The 15,737-nt window shown below is 41.6% G+C and overlaps 1 protein-coding gene across 32 annotated transcripts in view; it reads right to left on the reverse strand.

The window, feature by feature from the left end:
* LOC131473667 (neurexin-1a) overlaps nt 1-15,737 on the reverse strand; it is a 218,391-nt gene that overhangs the window by 117,453 nt on the left and 85,201 nt on the right. For 22 of the 32 annotated variants that reach the window (XM_058651081.1, XM_058651078.1, XM_058651065.1 and 19 more), the window contains 4 exons: nt 14,081-14,464; nt 7,508-7,711; nt 5,670-5,696; nt 90-212 (listed from right to left, as the gene is read on the reverse strand). In XM_058651081.1, the coding sequence (XP_058507064.1) occupies nt 90-212; nt 5,670-5,696; nt 7,508-7,711; nt 14,081-14,464 (738 nt within the window). The remainder of the gene's footprint in view (nt 1-89; nt 213-5,669; nt 5,697-7,507; nt 7,712-14,080; nt 14,465-15,737) is intronic. The other 10 variants (XM_058651089.1, XM_058651098.1, XM_058651097.1 and 7 more) reach the window with 1 other exon arrangement.

The raw sequence follows: 15,737 nt of genomic DNA on the forward strand, positions 1-15,737 counted from the left end.
CTGAGAGTCCAACACCAATACATGTCAGAGATAATTTAAGTTTATAGGAGGAAAAATACCATGTCAAAGCAAGAGATGAGGAGAAATACCTTCTACAGGCGGCAGATCATCAACCGTCAGTTTCAAACTCTTGCCCCTCCTGAACACACGCACCGTGTGCCACTCATTATCGTTCAGATTCTGACCCGCAAAAATTGTCTCTGGGCCTTTGCCTGCAGGATAGTCCAAACACTGGTTAACACACATGCATGCACGCACACACACAATAGAGAGGCAGAGAGACAAGAGATATAAAAGAATTGGAGAGGAGGAGTGAAAGGACAGTGTGAATGACTTAAGTAGTTTGACAGAGACAGAAAACATCAAGGTTAACACAGTTAATGGTCCGTTAAAAAAACCCCACATCATTCTACGGTGCACTATTAGACGGGGCATCACATTTCTGAATTGTCACTGAACAATATTTTCATCAAGCCAAGAGGAGGGAGGCAGCAATCAGGTCGTCACGTTGTTATTATTGCAATTTTCTGTAAATGTATGAGGGTCTGTGTGTGATCCCTCACTGAACAAAAAGAATATGTGATGTGTCATTATGGCTTGACTCTCAGTTAAAGAGAGATATTTTTTCCTTCTCACGCCACATGGTGGCAGCAAAAGGCTACGACAGAGAAAGGCACCGAATTGAGCATCACTCTCTATCTTGTTTACCTTAAGGGAGTTCAGTGCAGTGTTTGATTTCTCCTCTTATATCCTCCACATGAAATGAAATAATAATGATGTGGGAATACATTCCAAACTCTACATCAATTATTGAATGATTTATAAAAAAAAAATATGTATATATAAAAAAAATGCAAAGCATTGTGCCTTTTAAAATAAGGGAAATACGGAGTGTGATTTCCATTAGCATTGAAAATGAGCAGTTAGGTAACAGGTTCTGCAGAAGAATATTAAATAAACTGTTTTATTTAGTCTGGTGCAACTTCAATGAATCGCTTGCTAATGTCAAATAAGTAATGAGGGATATTTCACAGATAGCAATGCTTCAAATCTATGATATATCTATCTATTATTCTCTGAATCATGCTACAAATGAATAAGGAAACCAACATATGCATATAATGAATATACTACATTGGTAGAGACATTTGTTAGCAAGTGGTAATTAAAAAAATCAAACATATTATTAAGAGCCTTTTAGAACTGCTATAAAGTCTGATTTTCACCTAGTAGGCACACATAACCAAACAGACTATTGAGGATTTAACACTGGGACATTTTTGGATTCCCCCAGGCTTTGGACACCGCGGCCACTGCAGAGAGAGGATTTCAATGGGCCTGCGGTTCATTCTCCCCAACCCATTATGGCTATTTATTTCCTCCCTTTCTAAAATTTTCAAAACCCCAATGCAATGTGTTTGCAAATCTGAGGGTGCCAAAATACTGGGACACACTCCAGTTGTGGAGGTACAGTTCTACAGGTAAAGTACACTAAACATCAGGCACGACTGAACGCGGAAGACTGACGAGGGATAAGGATGAGAGACATGAAATAATTAGAGAAAGTTGGACTCAAACGCCTGCTTGATCTTTGCCTTCTATCATCCTGCCCTTGGTGTCCTCCAAGGAGAAAGACAGAAAATGAGAAAAAGTAATTTGTCATATTAAAGTACCACAACATAGGATTTGCTCTCTGGTTCCCCCTACAGTCAGTAAATGGTATTGTTTGTTACAAGCACAAGAACAACTTCTAATGTGCAACAAAACATGTCCTCTGATTAGCCTAAGATATAGCATTTTATTTTATATATAGAAAGCGAGTGAAAACCAGACCAATTCGCTCTCCTTGTCCAGCCTCTTATTTATTTACTCTCATTAACCCCCTCCGTTTCTGTGCTGCCTCTGTCATGACATTATTTGAAGGTACAATCCTACATTGTGTCACTTTAAGCAACACACTCCTGCACAACATGCCCTGGTTTTGCTGTACACGTTCAGTCCCTGGTCCAATCTGCCAGCTGCTGGTCACATACTGTGGCCCTTCACTCCACTGTCTGCTACATCCAGCCCTCTCTAGTGCCCTTACTGATGGTGATCTATTCGCAGTGATGGATCTACAGTGATCTCTCCTTCCCTTATTGGCATCTGGCCCAGGGGAACAGTGGAGAATTGTGGCACAGGGCAGCATGAGAAGATGTAATTATCCAGTCAGTCGGCTCTGGCCGGCTACATACTAGTGCTGCCTTCCCCAACAATACTGTGATTCACCCTGTTGGAGAGGAAAAAGAACGGAATAATAGGCTGACCAGGCAGCAGACGATGACCATCAACAAAGAGGCCAACACCCATATAAAGGGAACGTTTAGCAGATTGCCATGTTCGGCGACCTGCTTGTCAAATCAATGCCCTTGTTTAAACATGAGAATGTTTAAGCCAGCAGAGGTTAAACAGTGTTAAAGCAATACATGATGGTGGTCACAACTAAACTGCTCTTTCATGCAATTTTGCATTGTCGGTCATTTGTGCTACAACATGCTGCCATCACTTCACCGAGATCCTCACTGAATATTTTCGCGTGCATGTTGTTTACAAGGACGTTTTATAAAAGCCAAACGACTGCATCCACAAAGAACATCAACGTAATTACTCCTCATCTAAAGCAATTCAGTGCTCTTACCCTGTACCGGATACAACCTGCTATATGAAAGCAGTTGCATGGTAATTGATCTGTTTAAGTTTGAGATTTCAGAGGGTCTGAAGAACATGAAGGTGTTACAGTCCCTGTATCTCATGTTTTACACCATCATGAACTGACATATTCTTTACTGTCAGGGTTGACAATAATTGCCAAATTAACATATAAACTCAAGCAGTCTGCTCGGGATTCATTATTTGTAGCAAAAGATGAGGAGAGCCTGGTGTACTGAATGTTTTCCAAATGAGTATATCCAGTTTTGTTGTCATAATGTTCTTGTATGATATATCTGTACACTATATAAATTTTTTTTGGCCGCATGAAATGAAATATGCTGTACAGATTAAGTCTTGCATTTAGGCATCACTCAGATTATAAATATTGGCGAGTTGTGCAGCGACGCAGCAAAAAAATCAATCCCCAGTTTTATACATACTGTACGTGCTGTGCTTTATGGGTGTTTAGTAACTGTGGCACTGCCTCGTAAATATCACTTTCATCTCATAAGTGCACAATGTGGGCCTCTCTCCCTATGCATCCTTTATTTAAATCATCCCGTCATCCTTCATTTTATCACAGACACACACACACACACACACACACACACACACAGGTGAAACATCCATGTAAAAGAATTTCCCCACATCTACTACACACTTAAGATTGATGTAATTTAAATTTAAAATCAGTAAAAACAGCCTTAAGCTGTTGCTTAAAAAGGTCATGTATACAGTGAATAAGCTCATGGAATTGCACTACATCATCACCACATCGTTCCGGCTGCAGTGAAAATTTTTTAATTATTTTGCTATTCAAATGAAGCAATAATTAAAGTCCATAATGGAATCTGCTTTCCATAGTTTTTGGTTCTTGTCACTCGGTGCATGGTAACAACGTTTAAGTTGAAGCGGCAGTGTTTTCTTCAGACAGCTCTGGGCAGCTCTCGGGAGTCTGGGTCCCTAATAGACAGTGATGTGTTTTTTTTGAATCGGCACTGGAATTCTTCATCCACCAAGCTGACCGGAGCTGCAGCGCCTGACAAGACACGTTAATTAACACGGGGGGGGAATAACTCGAAAAAATCCTAGAGAAAAAAAAAACTCTTCCGACGTGAGAAAGCACACTTCTAAGACAGTAAATTAAACATTTACTTATGCCAAAAAGATTTCTGGATTTATTGAAGACTTGTTTCCTCCATGTTACTTTTACATTTACATGACTGAATCACAATAATTCACTATGTAATTATAAAAAGAACAATTTATGAAGTACATTTCTTCCCTCATCTACAAAATAAACAGTAAATGTGGCTGTCCTTTCATTGTTTAAAAACAGACTCATGGGGTATGGCATTTGCATTGTTACCAAAAGCCTTTTAACATACAGATTATTTAAACTATCTGAAGCTAGTAATTAAAGCAGTTATTTCTTCAAATATTGTGTACTTTGTGAAACTTCAACCAGCCAGAGCTTGTTTTTTTATGATTTAAACTATATTAACATGGGACATATTGTGTATTATTAGAAGAAAAATCACAGTAAGACCTTAGTAAGACCTGGTGTACACATGCACAGATTGCGCCTTCAAACAATCTTCATAAGCCAGGAATGACCTTTTAAAATACCACGGGGGGGGGGGGGGACTTGGAGCTTAAAGCCTTTTATTTGCATACACAAACAAAGAGTGCAATCCAAGATGCACAAATAATGCTATTTAGCATTTAGAATGGTGTTAAGAGAGGCTTGCTACAGGTTTCGTGTGATTGTTTTTGTAGCACAAGTCTCTGCCTCTTATGAGACGATGACCTTCAAATAGTGAGTGACTCTGCATACAACAGATAAAAAAAAAATAAACCTCATGGTTTTTCAGCAAACTACTTGACCTTAACGTGCAATGCGTGAGACAGGTATTTTAATATAGAGACTGATCTGTCTAATTTGTGTTGTTATTTACCGTCTGTCAATTCAGAATATTTAACCAGGGAAGAAAACAGCCGTATTATGACTGCAGAGAAGTAATTATTAATTCATCACCGCTCCTGAATAATAGATGCCAGGGATATTTACCTCCCAAAATATTGCGATGTAACCTTTTTGTTGAAACTGGCGCACACACACACACACACACACAAGCTCAGTTATCCACACTGAATACAACAACAAGATGTATTCTCTCCCCCTCCCTCTTCATCCCTTTCTTTCTGCTCTGCGAGGCAGGTTAATGAGAATAATAAAATCACACTCTGTATTTCCTCTGTGCCTCGAACGGCCTCATCACTTTACAAACGCTGTGATAAACTGGAGTAGAAAGAGAGAGGGGAAAAAAAAAATTAAGTGAGGGAGTGACAGGGGAATTGTGCATGTTGAAAAAGCCTGCACTTCCAAATCATGCGTTTTATATCACCCTGAATACAGTGAGTGAAATGGTTCATTAATTAGAAACAACTCAGTGTGTAGAATCGCCGCCATATTCATTAATTCAAGCCTCCCTCCATCTCCTCCCTTCTGCTCATTATTCTCCCGGACAACTGATGCACACAACACTGCCAGGCATTTCTTACATGCCCTTGAATTGGTATGTAAAATGGGGGGAGTGGCTCAGTGGTTAAGACCCTGTGTGCAAAGACTTCATGGTCGCAAGTTCAACTCCACCCTGGCAGGTTGTACTCAATTCCCTTGTAAGTCGCTTTGGATAAAAGTGTCTGCTAAGTGACATGTAATGTAGTGTAAAAATGTAACGTGCAAGTCAGATACAGTAGATTTTCAGTGCACTGATTGAAATCCACAGCTTTAGGATACTTGAATATTACGGTCGTAAATTGGCTGCGGAGGAGAAACTGTAAACCTGGCAATATAATAAAATATGCCTACAGTACATACTAAAACATGAAAGTCCAGAAACAGTGACAGTTATAAGACGACAAAGAAGAAGAAGAAGAAGAAGAAGGACAAAAAAAGGTGAACAGTAACTTACTGGAGGTACAGTTAATCCTGATACAATCTAGATGGGGAAGAATAGATGAGAGATAAATTCATCTTTCAACGTTACAGCTGCAGACATCATTTAAAGCATACAGTCCACCCCTCTGGGGGACACACACACAGACACTGTCCATTCTCTGATGCTCTCCTGCATGGTCCCAGCGAGCCGGTAACAACACTGCAAACACAGTTTATATAAGAACCAGCGAAGCAAAGCAGGGAATCATGGGATTAAAAGGTTTGGTGATATGACTTTATGTGTGTGAGTTTATAATTTTTCCAGAAAGCCAAAATAGTATTTTAAAAAGTGAGCTAGGGATTTCTGTTCATGATCTTCTGTTTGGTATATGAGAGCATCTGATTTTGGTCAGTGTCAGACAGAGCCAACTGGGAGGTCTTTGGGTTTCTCTCCACCTTGTTTGTCTATCAATACATCTATCTGTTATATTATATTACATTGAAAATATTGTAGTTTTTCTGAAGTGGTGAGTGACAAAATGGGAGCTAAACTAAAAATTAGAACTTTAAATTAAGTATTCTAAAGTTTGACGGTTCTACCTTAAAATATTTTAACTACTGAATATAGTAGAGGCAGCAATACTTTTTTTTTCTTTGTTCCCAGTAGCAGCTAATGATGGCCTAGTCGTCATTACAGCTAAAGTGATGAAAAACTAGTATTCTACCACATACTAGTGCCACTGCTGTCTGCCATCATTATTTTTTTTACCTCTATGTTTCTCAAGGCTTGTGTTGTGCTCAAAGAAAGGTGACCCAGATCAAAATCCCTCGCTTCCTTACCATTTGGCCCTGCCTGTTGTGTGTGGTCAACCACAGCAGAAAAGTGGTCGCAAACAGCCAGAGACCAACACCAGTTCTGCCCTGACAGGGAATGCTCTGCTTTTTTTAAAGGAGGGACAGGAGGCTAGGGGGCTATGTAGTGAGAGAAAAAAACAATCTAATGACCTGTTCTTTTCATCAGAAGGTACTTTTTTATAGATGCAAAGTGCATGCCACTGCTGTCTACCGAGGTGGGACACGTGCTTCCTTGTGGTTGAGGGCAGACTCAGACCGTCTACTCTGTATGCATGGCTAAACGGGTCCTCTTAGAGAGCCCATTTCTGTGTAGCCGGTGGAAAGGAGAAACAGGCGATTATCATTTATGCAGCATTTTCGCAGTTTGAGAGGAATCAAACCTTTCACGGGCATCATTGAATTCTTTACTGAACACAAATAAACACACACACTACAGTTTTAGCTGTAGGTAGTGCTGATTCAAGACATATTATTTGCTGATTTTCTGGGCAATCATGCACCCACTCTTAAAATGATGATCAAAGTGCACAGGTTTAATGTGCATAAATGAGTGTGTGTGCTAAAAGAAAAAGAAAGAGGTGCAATATTAAGCACAGCCTGTTTCCACAATTATTAGCCTCCTCTTATGGGTAACAGCTTGATTTCTTACAGTAGTGTGTGCAACTCCCTTTAGAGCAATAAAACCTGTATGGATGTTGATCTGAGGTCAGCTGATTGATCGGACAGTGAGCATTCCCTGCTGGGCCACGACAACTGTGTGCTCTACTGGCAGTGAGCGAAGAGCCGCAGACTCTTGCCATTGAAAGTCTTTACACCATCTCCTTCTATTCAATAAATGTATCACATAAGCATGAATAGTGTGCAAGTGAGTGTGTGAGCAACAGAGAGAGACAGAGAGAGAGAGAGAGAGACATGTGTATTTGAAACTGTTATCAAGCGTTATTTATTTATGTTTTTTGACATCTAACTTTCTGCAGCAACCAGTGTGTGTGTGTGTATGTGTGTCTGAGACGTTACCTAAATTGACAGTCAGGCGGACACGGCTGCTCTCCAGTTCTAGACGTAGGCTGTCAGCAGAGTCCCGAGACGTGGTGGCTATTAAGATGCCGTAGGCTCGCTGGGAGCGGAAGCGCAGGGAGACGTCCTCAGCTTCAGTGTGCATCACCACTGGCAGCTGGACCTTCATAAACTTACTGCCGTCATAGCTGAGGATTGTTGCCTCTACACAGACAAAAAAAGGGGGGGGGGGGGGACAACATAAGTGATAAAATGGAGTGTCAAGGTTTTATGGTAAATGAGGGACCAAGGGGGCAGCTCAGTGTAAAACGATGTCATACTCGTATATTTTATTAAGTGCTGTAACTTTCATTGTTGATAAAGGACTACGTTAGAGGAAAACACGTGGAGTAATTGCGTATTCAAATTCCGCCCTGCAATCCAGAGGTCACCGATCACGCAGTGAGAGAGCAGTTTGTGTTTTTTGTTCGAAAAATACACTGACCGCAGAAGAACCTTGGAGTGAGCATTGAGTCTATTTCACTGAGAAATTATTAAAAAAATGACGCTGAAAGAGACAGAGAGGCAATTACAGTCTCATAGAACTCCGGATGTGCTGCTCCGATATTTGATTTGTTTGTAATGAATCCAACAACCACGCTGCTAGAATTACAAACGCATCACAAAAAGGGTGTCTCCATTTCTGGGCATGTGCCATTTAAGCAAAAGAGTGAGCAATGTCTACATGGCATGTGCACAGATTTGATATACAGCAGAAGCTCATGTACATTTTGGAGATACATTAGGATACATTAGGTATTGGAATATGGACATTTAATAAACACATAATGACAATAAGATGACAAATGGAAATGAACTAATATAATGTCATAAAATGAAGTAAGCGCCAGCATCCAACATTTTCTCATCTGCTCTATAAAAGTGGCAAAATAAAATAGGCCAAATTGGTATTGACCGAGGAAAAAAAAAAAAAATAGTGACTTGTAACAGTCTGAGGACCTTGAATATTGAGCTTTTGCTAAGGGTGACTGCATTTACTCAAAGCATTAAGCAGCCGTCTGGAGAAAACGCCGTGGAGATTGCTTAACGCTGGCAGAGAGTTGTAACAGCATTTCCGGTGGTGTAACTAAACTGAAACCCAATAACAAAGCCATTACTGCAGCTGCAGAGCTGAAACAGATAGAAGGGGAAACGGGAGATGGAGAGCGGTGGGGCTGATGGGATACCAGTGTACACACACACCACCTCATCACCACTTCCTCATCACACAGGGCCAATGTCGCATCCATCCCCCCCCCGGGATGACTCCTTCACATTCCTCACCCAAATCCAATTTCTCCACGCCCTCCTGGGGTCTGTGCTGCAGATGACAGGGGCGTGTGACAAATGAGTTCTCACTGCTAAACTGCTTCCTGCCAGGGCAGCGAAAGCAAAGAGCGGCATCAGGAAACTGTTAGCAGACGCAGGAAAATAAGCCTGTTCAAACTCCTCTAAGACTTGAAAATGTTTGTCGCTGTAATACTAGCATTAGCTTAAACCGAATGAGAGCATTTCCAAGCGGTAATTATCTCGTTCTCTATGTATAACTATACGTACAAACAGTATTCGGGTCTGTCGCTCAGGTGTATGTTTACCCTGGAAAGACGGGACATGAAAATCATTACTGCTAAACCGTGAGTGACAGGCCTGAGTGCTGCACTGTATAGAATTCCCGCTCTAGCCCCAAACCCCACTGCTTTTAAAATGCCTGTCTGAAACAGGATCCATTATAAAAGGTAAAAGGACACAAAAGGAAGAAAAACCGAACGGATCACTGGTGACTGCATGATGACGTGTCTATTCTGGGAAATCATGGACATTATTTACACCCCACAGTGTTTATCTTCTATAATCACTGAAATGAATAAAACACAAACATAGTGGGGATCAATTGACTGCTATTACGAAAAGCACATATCTCCTCAGCGTGGAGGTGAGAAGATAGAGGTGTGATGTGACCTTCTACTACAGCTCGACTACAAACGGAACATTACACTCACATGAATAAGCTTTCCAGCCTGAATGTGTAAAATTAATCACAACTGGAGTAATTATTGCAGTCCATCCAAGATGCTGACTCTCTTAAAACGATGTGAGACGTCCAAACGTGCCATGATTGACACGAACATTGCAGATAGATGTGAGAAAATGGAGAAGTGGCAAGTAAGGGAGTCATTACCTAATGCAAAGTGAGCACCTGTCAGAGGAGAGATGGAGCATACCAAACCAAAGCAAGCATCCCTTTCCTGTCTTATAGAGCCAGAATATGTAACCTTGTTTTCACAAAAAAGGCAATGGTAAAAATGAGGGTGGGGGGGTTAACAAATAAGAGGCTGTGCTACTAACAAGAGGGAGTAATGGCATACCAGCACAAAGCTCTTCCTCTATTCTTCCCCAAGCTTACAGGCTCACAGGGAGGGGAGAGCTGTCAGCCGTGTGTCACAGCATTGTGATGTCCCACAGTGTCAGGGCACCAGGCCCAGTCCAATTCAAAATATCCCAGAAAACAACTGAGAAAAAGGCCTTTGGAATATGTATGTTCTACAATGACAATAAACAGGAAGAAATGGCTCAGAGATATAATAAATAATTCAAAGCTGCCCATGTCTTCTTCACCACAACCTCCTTTTAACATCTTACAATACACAAGCCAAGAAATAAGAGTCACTGGCTATTAAATGTGTGAAAAAAAAAAAGCCCTGGCATCTGAGTGGAAATTCTTTTTAGAAACGGGGGGGAACAGTTCTTTCACTTTCATTCAGAATGAAACAGCATCCTGGACCATGTCCCCATCTGCTTCTCTGTGACCATACAACACTGTCATTACAATTATGAAAGACAGCAAAGACTGTGAGGGACACATACGGCAGCCAAGATGGTAAAAATTGAACGTGTGCAAATTAGGTTGTCAACCCACTGAGAAAATGGAATGAGAATAACAATTTAATTCAATGTTTTACACGGTAATGTTCAGTCTTTTATTTAGTCATTGCTGTGCTATTACAGTCTTTCTCCAAGACACAGAGTAAACAGAAAACTAAAACCCTCATTTCACAGCATGAACACAGTCTGTTGCCAAATATCATAAAACAATTTATCTGCTTTCTTGTTCTTAACTCTTAAGAAGAAGAACAGAGACACTTTTTCCCATGTCTGTCAACGAATGTTTGGTGCATCTGTGTGCGTTTCCGAGGGCCATGAAACAACCAGTTGTCCCCCATTGTGTGACTATATTCAAGTGTGGTGAATGGTGACTAACACACACACAGTGCTGAGAAAGGACGTGGCTAAAATTGCATTTTTACCGTGAAAACACAGCAATTATTTCCCTGTAAGGGCATTTCACAATTATGCAATAATATTCTGCACCTCTTGGCTTTCGCTTTGGACCAATTGCAAATGGATTCATGGTCTGAAAAGCAATAAATGTCCTCAAAGAAACCATTTTTCCACAGTTACACTCATTTACATAATGCAGTAGCACAGCATGCTTTATTATGGTGGTCTGTGCTTTGAAACATGCCACAGCTGTTGTCAAACTGGCAATATTATCAAGAAATATTACATGCGTCCAGTACATGTGAGTTATAGTGTTGATGTTTTGATCTATTGATCTTTAGTATCAGTGTTATTAATCACAGATATGTGCAGTCACTGTCCATGTGAAATAAATGTCAGTGCTGATATTCACACTCTCATATCTCATTAGGGAATTTATGCATGGTCTCCAACACACCTACTACACCATCTGGGAGGCTGCCTTCCTCTCACAATGCAAGACTAATATTTGAGCTACTTAGCTACTAGAGGAACAATAAAGGGGAAGGCGTTTGCGGTGCAAGGGGGGGAAATTGCTTCAATCTGCTTAATTAAAATCTTTCAAAATAGGGCAAATAGCTCCATGATTCTCTTCCGAAACCCCACCTCCTGTTCCTTCCCCTCTTGTCCTCCTCCTCCTTTGCCATATGCAGTAGCTATATTTTGCCACCGGGGGGTACACCATGCACAGATAAGTGAGAGCTGGGGTAATTCTTTTGACAGCTCCTCAGCCTGCTGTTGCCTGCTTCATCCTACCAGTGCAGAGGCAATCTGGAGCCATCAAAACAGCTGGCAGCACACCCGGACCCATCCTCCATACCACTGCTCCCACTCACACTCTTGCCAGTCTCATATACAGAGCAGAGACAGCCAGAAAAAAGAAAAAAAAAAAATTGGATGGAGGAGCCAAGATGCAAGAAGATCCTGGAGTGTTAAGAGGGAGAGGAGAGAAGGTCATAGCGGATGAGAGCTCTGCAACACACACAGTGCAAGCTACTCGAAATGCACGGATGCCGGTTTTTATATCCGAGTGTTTGTTTAGTTCAAGAAAAAACTGGATAGGTTATTATCTCCCCGAAGTGAAACGATCTGTGTCCCTTGCCCACTGCACCTCCCTCGTGTACTTTGCCCTAGTTTCTGTCAACTCATTAGCTCGAGTGAAAATGTACATGTGAAAAAATTGAGGGCAATGCGGAGCCAAGTCGAACACATCCATCAGAGATGGAGGAGATTTAGATGTTCCTCTTTCATGTGGCCTTTTTGTGTCGAGGGTTCAGTGTGTAAGAATTAGCGACATCTCACGGTGAGACTGCAGATTGTGCTGGAGGGAGGAATCCTCCACTCACCCCTGCCTTACCTGAGTGCATCAGAGAACTATTGAAGCCTTCGCACATGAAATAGGACGTCAACATTTACAAACATCTCTCTCCCTTTTTTAAATCTCAAACTCTTTCTATCCTATTCTTCTTTTTCTCCCATGGTTTATGCATCTTGTTTAAGTGGTTGGAGAACTAATTTCCTAATTTTCAAAACACACGCTCTTGGCTGATTTGTCCATTTGGGCTGCTATAAAAACATGGTGACACAGCATGGATGGTGGCCTATATACAGTATATTATGGGTAGTATGGGCATTGAAGTGGGATTAGACATTCAAGAGTGGCAAGACGGTATCATGTGCTTTTGTGTTGTGTTGCTTGACTTAGTGTAATTGAGCAACTTTATTTTACAGTGTGAAAGACTTAAATGCATGTGACTGCAGGGTATGTGTTATTTTCCAGCTAATGTTTTCCATATGTGAACCTGTTCTGGCTGTAGTTCCTGCCGACGCATCAAACTGTGATCACAGCATCACAAGCTCGGGTTCTGTTTTTTTTTTTGACATTTGCTTTGATTACACATACAGTATGTTCACTGGATAGATAGATAGATAGATAGATAGATAGATAGATAGATAGATAGATAGATAGAAAGACAGATAGATGTCTCACATTAAATGAGCAATTTTAAATGAGTGTACTATACATTCAACATATTTATTCATTCAACCCGATTGTGTAAAATAGGTCTGAAATTCCAATTTCAGAATAAGTGCTTCAGAGGAGACCACGAAGGATTTGGCTCCCTCACACAGCTGGTTGTTGTTTTAATCAGTCTAGATTTCAATCAAAGGAGTCAGAGGACCATCCTCTGGTCACCAGGCCAACACACTGCTGCTGAACAGGCAAAAAAAGCGGCTTTTCGCAGTGTTTTGCCTTCCTAAGCGAACAGATGCCCTTTTGACTGCCTCTTATGTCTACAAAATACAGCAAGTGCAATGGGGTTCTCTGGGGTACCGTCAAGCAAATGCAGCTCTTACTATAGACAAGCAAATACACAGCTGCATAAAGCAGTATGTTTTAGGTCTACCAGTATGGAACTCTGCTGAGGATTTACGGGAAGATGGTGTTATTTTTACTTTAGTATGCACACTAATAAAAAACTGCTTCCCTTGTAATAAACTGTGGCAGAGTCGGGTACATGCCAGCTAAGACATGGAGCGGTAAGAATTCACAGTGTGACACACACTTTTCCAATTTCTCTTCACTGGAGGTGAGAGGGATAAGTATTCTGCACCAGGTCTGGTCATGAGCGAGTGGTTTGATGAGCCAAATGGTTAGCAGGAGACAGCCAATTTACAGGCAAGTGTGTGAAGTGGACGTGACCAAGAACACCTCAGTGGGGCATCAGTCACCTGCCACTCAACATGGTCTCACATCAGCCAGTCAACACTTAACTTACCCTGACTCATCCTGTCTGCGGCTCTCTGGCTGTCAGTCTCCACACGCACACCACCTCTCTGTCTTTACTTTCAGTTTGATATAGGAGAGCTGCTGATATTAAACCAGCAGTATAGATAGAAAGGCCCCCTCCAGGCTTTGTGTGGTTATGGTGCTGACCCTAAACTTAAAAGGAGGCCACTTACAGGCGAAATCTATAGAAGATGTAAATAAAACCGTTTTCTTCTTGGTTGTCTATGATGTCAGTTACACTTGCAGTCATGTGATCACATGCCCACCTCAGAGGACAATGCACAATGAGGTGGGAGTGTGTCACTGTGCAGCATTGTCAAACACTTGTCATACACGCGCGCAAGAGACGATTATGCCCACGAGACGATAACAGGATGATTTCAAAGAGCAGGGTGGACACAATGAGACAAAAACAAATGTCCTACCTCTTTCACAGGAGCGTCCCAGGTATCCAGTTCCAGAGCAATCGCACACGTAGCGGTTCCAGCCTTCTCTACAGACACCATTGTTTTGACAGGGGTTGCTCAAACACTGTTTGGGAGGCTCCTTAGTGCACGAGGGCTTCACCCCGGCAGCCTTCTGGATCTCGGCGAGGCGTCGGACATCCTTGCTCTGTCCGTCAATGAATAGATCCCGAATGCAGCCCACGTAGCCATAGTTGAGCAGTGCTGTCCACACCTCAGTGGGGAACACCAGCCCCATTTTGTTTTCCGGTAGACCCCCAAGGTACAGACTATCATCCAGGTCCAGAATCTCACTTTCTCCAGGGGCTGTGTAGGCCGTACGGAGGGTGTTGATAGAGATGGTACCTAGATAAATGATACACAATGGGAAAAGTGTATCTTTCCTATTTCTGAAAAGCTACATTGCCAGTCACCGAGCAAACACTCATCAATGCCGAAAGACACTATCTGCCCCACAGAAACACAAACAAGCAGAGAAGACCTATTTTAAAACGGCATGATGAAGAAATTAGCCTAATTAGTGTTATCCATCTGGACAGGATCGTCATTTTCTTCATTTAGAATGACTGATGACTGTTGATAGGACACATTAATCACAGGACAGCTAGTCTATTAGTAGCCTAATCTGGAATCCCTAAGAGTATCCTCTCCATTTTCCTTGGATTTCCCATCATAAATCTCCTTTATCTATAAAGCAGTGGTCATAAAAAGGATGGGGAAAGAAAAATCACTGCCCCCTCTATCGTTTCAGCCAACCAAACAAAACAATAACAACAACAACAACAAAAAAAAATTACATCGCAGCCATCTTTTTGAACTTGATTAACGGACTGCAGGCAGTTTTTTCACCCCATCTCCCCTTCTGTTTGCCTCTCTAACACATAAACCTGCAATAAGAGTTTGTGTGTTTCCCCACCATGATTTATCGCTCTCATTCAGGTTTAATTCTCGATCTGGAGCACGGTAAACAACAGCGGACATGACTGGACTGTAAAGCTGTGGAAAAAGGAAAGCCGTACTGTGGGACTCAGTCCAGGTGATTAATTTGTATATGGATCTGTTACTCTCAGTGCAAGAGCCACTGTGGATCTTTAATTAATGGTGGCTGCACCCACTGCCTGCATCCTCATCCAGTAATCTATATACCATGCTGCGCGTGCACAGGCCATGGGAGAGAGGCAAAGAAGTGGCTGCCTAAGGATGCACAAACTAAAATTGTATCAAAGCAATAATTTGCATTTTGAGTGGCAAATGTATGCCATGGCAGATATTAAGACGGATTGTCTCAAGCTAAAGAGTTCTAACTCTAGTATGTAGAGTATTGGAGAGGAGCTTTTTAAAGTTACTAAGTGTTCATGTTGGAGAAACAAGCCCTAAACCACACATGACTTTTCAGCTGGGCTGCCTCACACTGAGACACATTAGACATTAAATGGGTACTTTCACATTTCATTACAGCTACCATTAGCATGCATGGATGTACATATCACAGTTAATTATGAACGATAATAAGCACATTTCTCAGTGCAACAATATCAGTTTGTTTCCTTGTGTCTTTCCGCTTTTTTTATGGTCTTTTCAACCAAAGAGAGGCTGACACAAAATGGAAGACATTGAC

Source organism: Solea solea, chromosome 15, assembly GCF_958295425.1.
Source record: "Solea solea chromosome 15, fSolSol10.1, whole genome shotgun sequence".
In the NCBI taxonomy this organism is placed as follows: domain Eukaryota; kingdom Metazoa; phylum Chordata; class Actinopteri; order Pleuronectiformes; family Soleidae; genus Solea; species Solea solea.